This window comes from Mus pahari, chromosome X (assembly GCF_900095145.1).
Source record: "Mus pahari chromosome X, PAHARI_EIJ_v1.1, whole genome shotgun sequence".
Lineage (NCBI taxonomy): Eukaryota > Metazoa > Chordata > Mammalia > Rodentia > Muridae > Mus > Mus pahari.
In genome coordinates, this window is record NC_034613.1 from 141,826,979 (window position 1) to 141,837,169 (window position 10,191).

The 10,191-nt window shown below is 44.4% G+C and overlaps 1 protein-coding gene across 4 annotated transcripts; it reads right to left on the reverse strand.

The window, feature by feature from the left end:
• Nucleotides 1-391: 391 nt before the first annotated feature.
• On the reverse strand, nucleotides 392-1,583 carry LOC110314119 (E3 ubiquitin-protein ligase RNF138-like). Of its 4 annotated transcripts, XM_021188583.1 has the most exons (3): nucleotides 835-1,228; nucleotides 659-780; nucleotides 479-568 (listed from the first exon to the last, which is right to left on the reverse strand). In XM_021188583.1, the coding sequence occupies exons 1-3, from the start codon at nucleotides 1,226-1,228 to the stop codon at nucleotides 479-481; spliced, it is 606 nt and encodes a 201-aa protein (XP_021044242.1). The 4 variants fall into 4 exon arrangements, with proteins under 4 accessions (XP_021044240.1, XP_021044242.1, XP_021044243.1 ...); XM_021188584.1 differs by having other exon boundaries at nucleotides 479-836; nucleotides 1,116-1,228; XM_021188582.1 differs by having other exon boundaries at nucleotides 659-1,228.
• Between the last annotated feature and the right edge of the window lie 8,608 nt (nucleotides 1,584-10,191).

Consider the following 10,191-nt stretch of genomic DNA (forward strand, 5'->3'; position numbering starts at 1 on the left):
CCTCCCCTTCCCCATTCATCTCCCTCCTCCATCTCCCACCCCTCCTCCCATTTATATTCTCCCCCATCCTTCCCACTCCTTTTCCATTTACCTCCCTCCTTCCCTACTCCTCCCATCTCTCTTCCCTTACCCCCTTCTTCTTTTCCATTCCTCTCCCTCCTTGATGTCCCCCCTCCTGTGTTCCTCTTCTCACCCATCCCTCCTCCCCACATACCATCTCTTCTCTTGCTCCTCCCCGGTCCTGGTCCTGCTCCTCACCCCCTTTTCTTCTTTCCCATCCCTCCCCACTCCTTTTCTGTCCTCTTCCTTCCCCCTCCCTGGTCTTCTTGTCCAAGGGACTAAGTTTTAACATAAGGCGCCTTTGATTTTTAATGAAAGAAAAACTAAAAGGTCAGACTGATCACTTTTATTTAAAACACGAAGTTATGAAGGGATGAATTGTCCCTTAGGAGCAATTGTAGAAATGAGAACAGTCTCTCTACATGTTGACATGAAAGGACTCTTCAATGGCAATCTGATACTGGGTTTCCTCATCCAGCTGAAGATTCACGAAATCTCCGTAATCAAACTGATGCCTCTGGTTAAGATGGCTAACAAAATTTCTGGTGAGTTGAGTAGGGTCGCCCCATGGAAGAGATAGGCAGATCGGGCAAATGACTGAAACAACGTGACCTCGGTGGCTGCTGTTGCAATGATCCAGCAAACGTTGTCTGCTCATGTTCACTTCTTCACACAGAGGACAATCGAAGGTGGGCTCGTCAGGTGGGTTCCCGTTGTCTTCTTCTTCTTCTTGAAAAGCCTCGGCATTCTCTGAGGCGGGTGCCTCGTTGTTACTGTTGCCCACGGAGTTTGGAGACGGTTGGAAGCTTGAAACAGATGTAGAAACTCCAAACTCATCCTGGTACTTTTCGCAAGTTTTGTAGTGCTGCCTCATGCGATAGAGTTCAACGCGTTGGGAACAGCATCGGCAGTTACCAGGAAAACTTCTCATGATGGTTTCGAGGTCTAGAGCTCTCTCTGGACAAGCTCGTTCCCTTCTAGTCACATCTCCACGGCACAGGGGGCAGTGGAGCCGGCTTTCCTTCATTGCAGTCAGGAAACATTTTCTGCAAAAAACATGCTGACAGGCTGCGACCCGAACTGGCGTTTTGAAGACTTCTTGGCATATCGGACAGTAGAAATCATCTTCGGTGTAAGACTTGGTGGAGGCAGACTCTTCCTCAGCCATAGTGGTGACGGATAGAGAAACCCAAGGCGATGGCGGCTCGCGGCTGCTGAGGTGGCGGTGGCGGCTCAGAGCTCCCCTCCGGATCCTCTCCAAGCGGAGCTTTAGGTCAAGCTCTCTCCGCGGCAGATTCGCAGACAGGTGGTCCCCTGCTGCGGTCCGATTTCAGTACATTTCAGTCCTGCAGTTGACTGCGCTTCGGAGCACTGGATTTCCAGCGAATGACGGGTGACGCTCTGTTCTTATGAGCCTCAGAACCCGCCAGACCCGAAGCTCATGGTGATGGAGATACCTCTTATTCAGCCAACGGCTTTCCTGCGGTTGAGAGCTGCCTGCTGCCTGGCTGGCTGGTGGTCACTGCAGAGTGGATAGCCACACGAGAGCCGGAGGCGGGGTCAATAGGACGGCCTCCATAGCAACCAGCGCGTCGCGCCTTCAGCTGGTTGTGACGTAAGCTGCCAGGTCCGCTTACTTTACCAAGATTTTTTTTTTTTTAAATCCAGCTGGGCCTAGTGGCGCAGGCTTGTAATCCTAGCCATTAAGGGATGCTGAGGCAGTATGATCGCGAGTTCAAACCCAGACTGAGCGATTTAGGGATCCCCTGTCGGGGAAGAGTACAAAGAGATCTGCCAGCACAGCTCAGTGATTCGGTTGCACACACAAGCCCCAGGGTTTAGTCCCTACCCTAGGTCTTCATAAAGTCCTCTAGGTGCCTAAGTGATTATTCTATGTGACCAACTAAGGGCCACTGCTATCAGACTACTGTGTGTAACAGTATTTTGGCTCTCCTGTATATACCATGTTTCTTTACACTTCAGCGTGCATTATTAAAAACTCCTAGAAAGGCTTTTACCTTCACTAATTCAGCTTGTCAGTCCTCTCCTTTCATTAATGGGAACTGAGAAACCTCTCAGTCCTTAAACTAGACAGGTGAGGCCCATAGATCCAAGGCAGAAATCTACAAGCTAAATAGCTGACCTCTTACCAGACCCCTGCTTCAGGATTTTTCCCATCTGTTGTACAAAGCCAAGCAAGGAATTGTGTGATGTTAACTGTATATGAGCTTGAGAAATTATCTACTCTGAGGTCCAGGCAGATGAAATATTTTCTCTCATATCACACAACAAATTAATGACATCCTAGATGTTTTGACAAGAGCAAGAGCCTGACCCTTCGCCATCACCATGCACTTCTGAGTTTCTACTCAGTGTCCCTAGTCACCCAGAGCCACTGACAATGATAGTGCATATCTTTGAGAGACTTTATTTTTATTCACTTAAAAAATTTTTCACCCAAGCCTTAGCTAAAAATGTAGCTTTTACCTTCATCATTACTGCCTGTTTTTCTACCCTGCACCACCTATGGTCCTGGGCACTCCCCTGAGGGTGCTCAGGTATGCTAAATCCAAAAGGTGAACACACACACACACACACACACACACACACACACACAGGGGTGGGAAAAAGTGTTGAAGTACAAAAGACACATCAAGAGCCTCTAATTGCTCATCTGTAAAATGGCACCGTGGGCCGTGATTGAAGTGGTTCATAGACTTCTGGAAATATCAAGTGAGATGGTGTTTATGAAGCTATCCCAAACGTGTCCTCACACTCACAATGCTTGTCCCTGTTTTGACAGGTTACTAGATGTGCCTATGAAGTCAAGGCGGTGGGAGGGGGGGGAACAGAACCAGAGACACACCACAGATGATTTCTCCATGGAACTATTTCCTAGCAAACAGTGTCTTATTAACCAGCTACCCAGTGTGCTGTACATAGATTTCACAACTTACCCACTTCCTGTATGATGTCTAAAATAATTGGCCCATAATATTTCTAAACTGTATTCCAGGCATCTCTGGATTTATGACATACATATGGATTTCTACCATGGAGACTGAATCCTCCCAGTATCAATGGTGCATCCTTCCAGTTCAGGCTCCTATTACTCTTTCTTTCAAAATCACAAGTCTTGTTAGGAAATCTGAGGCTTTAAGCAGAAGTGATAGGAGCAGTATTCCACTGTTAACCTGGAGGTGACAGCTTAATAACCATTGATGATAAGCTTGGGATTTCTCTTCTCTGGCTCAGAGAGTAGAAATAGTTCCAGATGTACTGTTCAACTTCAGGAAGGCAACATTGCTACCACCACTATTTTATTTTTAATTTTTTTTATTTTATTATTTTATTATTTATTTATTGGTTTTTTTTGTCAAGACAGGGTTTCTCTGTATAGCCCTGGCTGTCTTGGAACTCACTCTGTAGACCAGGCTGGCCTCGAACTTAGAGATCCACCTGCCTCTGCCTCCCAAGTGCTGGGAGGTGTGTGCCACCATGCCTGGCTATCACCACTATTTTAAATGGCACTGCAAAAGAAGCTTTCCCAACTACCCCAATCCAAATGGAGCAGAAAGGAGGGAGAGAGCTGGCTCAGGCAGACGGCAGTGGCTGCCACTGCAGTTGTCCTAATCCATCACTAGCTCACATCACAGAAAACAGAAAAAAAAATTGTTCTCCCCTATTTCCTTGATGCTAAGGATTACTACTTCAGATCCAGTTATACATGTGTGTGTGTGTGTGTGTGTGAGAGAGAGAGAGAGAGAGAGAGAGAGAGAGAGAGAGAGAGAATTGTAAAGTAAAAAGACAATTCAATGAAAATGTGCAGAGACCTAGGCCTGTAGCCCTAGTACTCAAGAGACTAAGACAAGAGAATCAGCATGTGTTCAAGACCACCCTAGCCTGTATATAGCAAGAAAAATAAAGAAGACAAATAGACAAAATTTGAACAAGTGCTTCACTAAATAAGATGTACAGGTGGTGAATAAGCCAACATTGTTAGTCCTCTGAATAGGCAAATTCAGACCATAGTGAGATACTACTATGCAACTATTAGAAAGACCAAAATAGGGGCCAGAGGCACCTTGGCAGTTAAGAGCACTTACTACTCTTGCAGAGGACTTAGCTCCTAATACCAACAGGGGCAATCACATCCATAGTAACTCCAGTTCCAAAGGATATGCCTTCTGACATCAAAGGGTTCCTGCACACATGTGGTACACCGACATCCACTAGGGCACAGACACATAAAATAAAAGAAATAATTTTTAAAGACTGTTCCAATGCTGTGAAACAGAATCTGATACTATGAAGCAGGGTACGGAGTCGGGGTGGGGAGGAGCCAGAGCCGTCTTCCTTGGATCTGAGTTCTGAAATTTCATGGGAAACACTCTGGTGCTTTCTGATTAAGTCAAACTTACATTTAACACACAACTCAGTAGATCTGACTCTGGGGTATTTTCCTAAGGCAATACAACCTTGTAATGCACACAGAACTTTGCCATGGCCCTTTTTATTGGAAGTATTCATGACCGGCAAAAGCGAGTACCCTCTGTTACAGAATATATAAGCTAATTGAGGTAGAGCCATACAGTAAATGCTACTTGGCAATAACATAGGACAAACAACCAAGAAATGGCATAGTGTGAATGAAGCCTGAATAGTGGGTGAAAGAGGCCACATCAGGATACATCCTGCCCAATGCTGCCTATGTGGCATTCTGAAGAGAGAAAGGGCAACAACAGAAACCAGGAACCAGGAGCTGGGGTTAAGGAAGAGGATAATTAAAAGCAGGCAGCGCAGGGTGTGGTGGCGCATGCCTTTAATCCCACCACTCGGGAGGCAGAAGCAGGCGAATTTCTGAGTTCGAGGCCAGCCTGGTCTACAAAGTGAGTTCCAGGACAGCCAGGGCTACACAGAGAAACCCTGTCTTGAAAAACCAAAAAAAAAAAAAAAAAAAGCAGGCAGCAAGGTCCCCAGCACAGGGACTTGTGACTCAAGGCTGTAATACCAATAATTAAGAGGCGGAGGGAAGATCACAATGAGCTACAGTATGAGACTTATCTCAATGAAAATAATAATAATAATAATAGATATCTAGATAGATAGATAGAAGACACCAAAATAAAAAAGAGACTATCCAGAGGAAGAAAGGGAAACAGTGGGGGAGATGGGAGGGGAGCAAAAAAAAAAGTCAAAAGTACATGATAGATATACTCTGTCTGTCATGAAGGTATAAGAACTTCTTCATGAAACCTATCACTATATAAAATTAGTATACATTTAAAAAACACTATTATATCAAAGCTAGTGGCCTGGAGACATGGCTCAGTGAGAGAGTGCTTGCTTAGCTTGCCTGAGACTCTGGGTTCCATTCACAGTACTAAAATAGCAAAGCAAAACAAACAAACAGAAAAACTAGGCATGGTGGAGCTGAAGTAGGAGGAAAAGAAAGAAGGGAGGGGGAAAGGAGGGAAGAAGGGAGGGAAAGAGGAAAGGAGAGAATAAACCGAAGAGACAAGAGGAATAGAAGCAGACAGCAAGGAGCCCTTGTGGTGTTGGGGGTGTGTATCTTGTTAGTCGAGGTACTTACAGGACTGTGTGACATGCTAGGTCATGGTAGCTGCATGCATTTGTCAAATCTCATAGCCCAAGACAAGCCCCAAAAGGTAGAATTCCCCTACATATAATTTATTGTTCAGGGGGAAGAAAAGAAAAGAAAAACAAGGAGGAAGGCAGACAAGAAATAAAAATCAACATGTAAAAGTACAATCCAGATTGTGTCTTGTCAAATGCTGCCCACCAACACTGTAATTATCCAGTTTATTTATCTGCAAGGACAAATATGCCATTTCTGGGACTGTGATAGAGGGCTCTGAAATAGCCTTGAAATATCATGTGGACAAAGATTCCTTGTATGTTTGGGCCACAATTTTACAAGCAGCTGATCTCCTGTGCTGGTAAAAGGTGCTGCATGGAAACCCTCTTAGGAGGCTTAAGGCTAGAGCTCTGGCCATCTTAATTTAAGAGACACAGGTGGGCTGATAATGGCCTCTGAATAGAAGGCAAGAAATTTTGCACAGCTTTGTTCAAGCCAGTGAGTCATTTTGAGTGAAATCTGTTCAGAACAGCAATTCCTTAGGGCAACGGGCATCACTCATTACTGAGGCTGGAAAGAAATGCCAACTCAGAGGCACAGCTTTCTCCGCTGTCCCCTTCTAAACCTGAAAGCAGGCATGTTCTCATCCGTCAGCCCTTCTCCCCCCCCCCCCACCCCCAATCAGGCCTCTCTATCAAGCCTGGATCTCTCAGTGCCTGTTTTGAACTAAAAGGTTGGTCATCTACAGCCTCAAGAGACAAAAAGGCGGAGGAGAAAAGCAAAGCCACACTCTTAGCAATGGAACCCTAACTGCTTGGAGCCTGCCTCAGTGACCTGTGATAACCTTACAAAACAGTAAGAGCCTAACTCCTAAACAGCCCTGGTGCCTAACCTCAAATGGCCAGTCTCAAGGAGGAGAAAGGCTGTTATAAACCTTGCTTCCCGATACCTGCAAGATGGCTTAGCTGGTAAAGATGTTTGTAGGCAAACCTGCCTAGCTAAATTAGATCCTTGTGGGGGAGGGTCCCATGTGGTGGTTAAAAGAGATAGCAGATTCTGACAGTTGTCCCCTGACCTTTACTTACATACAGGCAGCAAACAAAAACAATTAAAAAAAAAAAAAACAAACCAAAATCACGCACTTCCTAACAAGATAGTGAACTACCCACACTTATCTCTTACGTATCCAAATAAGACCCCGCACAAATGACCCATGAAGTAAGACTGTAAAAGGACACCGTTACTCCTACCAAGAGGAGACACTCATCTGTTTCTATTTCTGTCAGTCATGTCTCTGTCTCCGATTCCGTTTCTCTTTCTCTCTCTCTCTCTCTCTCTCTCTCTCTCTCTCTCTCTCTCTCTCTGTGAGTGTGTGTGTGTGTGTGTGTGTGTGTGTGTGTGTGTGTGTGTTTCTCTGCACACAGTATCCATTCTTTAAACTCTTATTTCAATCTGGTCTAGTAAACATGCCTCCCCTTGCCTCCTCCTTAGACTCCTCTTTTGCAGCTCAGCATCTGGTGGCCTGGCTAAGGAGCTGTACCCTTCCCCCCCTCCTCCCATTGAGTTGTTTTTTTCTTGTTTCTTTACTTTGCTCTCGTTTCTCTTTACTCTGGTCAGCTGAGGGGTCCACAGGGCAGCTAACCTCCAGCTGAGCTAGAAAGGTCTGGTGGCTCCGACGATACATTAAGGAATCCCTTAATCCCTTTCAGCATGTTGTGCAAGGGGGAGGGACTACTTTCCCCTCCTTCTGGGAGGTCACTCATTTCAGCATCTAGCTCCATGACAGGGACAGCTTATCCAACAACATGAGTGGCCTCGTTCTTCCTGGCCTCACTCCATTCCCTATCTTAGACCCTGCAACTGTTCTTCAGAGCAGGAGGTCGCAGGTGACAGTGTTGAGACCTGCCATTTTTTTCCCTTCCCAGACAAATTTCCTGATCCTCTAAGTAACCCAGTTTCCACTTTCTCCACCACAATGAGTCCTTTCCCATCACAACTGATTCGTGGTCAGTTTTAGCTCCTGAGTAGGTCCCCTGGGAGTTTAAGAGTAGAGGCAGGTTTCACTCCTGTAGGCTAGGTAGGTAGTTTTGCTTGGGTAGCCCAAATAGAATCTCATTCCTGACAACTGGGGTAGTCTGTGGCCTCTAAAGGGAACCTCCAGGAAGGGCATTATATCTCAAGTAGGACCCACAATGGGTCTTATACCTTCTATCCCTCTGACTCACTGCTGGGATATAGTGTCAAAATTGATCTGCTTGATTCCCCAAGCCCTAACCTTAAAATGCCATCAAATCTCTCCCTACCATGTAACTGGGCCTCAATTCTAGTTCTCTGACTGCCTGACCAAGTGTTAGAACACTAACTGGTTTGCTTCTTTATTTTAGAGATTTATTTTTAATTGTGGAAGTGTGTGTGTGTGTGTGTGTGTGTGTGAAAGTGTGAAAGACAGAGCAGAGAGAGAGAGAGAGAGAGACAGAGACAGAGACAGAGACAGAGACAGAGACAGAGAGCAGGTACCTACCTGAGGCCAAAAGAAGGTGTCAGATTCCCTGAAACTATAGAAACTATAGTTACAGGTGATTGTGATCCACCATGTAGGTGCTGGGAACCCAAAAGAGGTCCTCTGCAAGACCTGTAAAGTATTCTGAACCACTGAGCTAGCTTTCCAGCCTCTGGCTTTCTTCTTTAGCCCTTCTCTCGGTCCTTAGGTTTAATTGTATGTATTTGAGACATACAATTTCCACCTTGCTTATAAAAGCATACTTTGATTAAATGTAATTATATGTCCTTTAAATTTTTTAGAAAAGTCATAATTACTAATATCATGTCATTACTTGTGTATCATTTTGTCTGCTGACCTGTTTGTTAGCTTGTGTGAATGATTTGGTATCTTTGTTACCAGTGTATGTGTCTGTGTGCCCTTCAGATATATGTTATGTGGTATGTTAACATGATAAAATTCTCCAAAAGAGTTTAATTCAAGTACATTTTTTAAAAAAAAGACAACTTGACAGTGTATTCTAAATTCCTTTGAATTCATGACTTAAACAAATCTAACAAACCAGTTATTTTTAAAAAGATAACTTGGCCTCATAAAAACCAGTTAAATGTAGAGTTTTGTCTGTCTGTCTGTCTGTCTGTCTGTCTGTTTGAGGCAACATATCACTATGTACCCCTGGTGGTTTGGATCTTGCTATGTAGACCAGACTGGCCTTGAACTCAGAGAGATATCTTCCTACTTCTGCCTCCTGAATGCTGGGATTAAAGGCTTGTGCCACCACAGCCTGGCAGGATTTTATATTTTATCAAGATTATTGCTTACAATTCCTTCTAAAATTTTCCAGGCTCCATAATAGTTAAGGGTATTGCATCGTCATTTAAAACCCTCCCCAGTTCTGTTCAAACTACATCTGTTACACAACAGCTAATTTTAAAGTACAAATAAGTCTTCAAGACTGGTGTCACTGTCCCTGAGAATGTTCAACTGGCATGCTTAGAGGACAAAACCAAATCAGATAAATGGACTAAGAGATCACACAATACTTTGGCCCTTGCCTTCCAAGGTCAGATAGCTCCCAGGCAACCAGGCTGAACAACAAGATATTTCTAAAAGTGTCCTGCAATTCCAGTAAGTCACCTGTCCTCTTGGTCAGCCATGGAGGCTACTAGAGATGGCCTCTAACCAGTGTACACTCTGCAAAGAAAAAAGCGTCATTACAGAGAAAACCTCCACAGTGCTTCCAAGGGACGCCACATGATCCAAAAAGCCATGACCCATCCCAATAAATGACATGATGGAGAGATGAAGGAAGTAATCCCCAAGGAGCCTTAAGTGAGTAGCAAAGTAAAGTTAGTTTTAGACACCTACAGGACCTTAAGCACCCAGCAGGAAAGTACAACCAATGATAATACCACAGAATGAAATTCCACCAGCCCCCGACTTGAAATCTCATACTGAACTGTGAATCCACTGCTCTGGAAAAAAAAAAACACAAGGACTACTAGATTCAGCCAGTTGAACAACCCTAAAGGTCTTTTCAAATGCTCATGTAGCTGTCAATCTCCTGAGAGATACTAATTATGCTCATCTGTCCAGGATTTAAAACAAACAGATATATTTTATAAAGCACTAAAGCAGCCAAGGACATCCATTTTCCTCTTCCAACTGGACTTGAGGGCTAAAGTCAGAGGAGTAAATATGATCCCTTGATACATTTTCAATTTATTCAAATCAGAGATGCCTTGATAACACTTGTGGTCACCGTTATGTATACCCCATCAGACAAACAAAAACAAAAACAAAAGCCCAACACTTTCTTCACTACCATTTAAAAATTATTCAGGCTGGAGAGATGGCCCAGTAGGTAAAGGTACCTGACACCAACCCTCACAACCCATCTTCAGTCCCTAGCTGCCACTTAGTGGAAGGAGAGAACCAAGAACTGGTCTCTACCCTCTACACACACACACACACACACACACACACACACACACACACACAAGAAATAAAATGTAAACTGGGCAGTGGTGGC

Bases quoted from the DNA above. Each gene is read 5' to 3' on its own strand.
- LOC110314119 (XM_021188581.1), bottom strand. From the start codon at position 1,228: ATGGCTGAGGAAGAGTCTGCCTCCACCAAGTCTTACACCGAAGATGAT.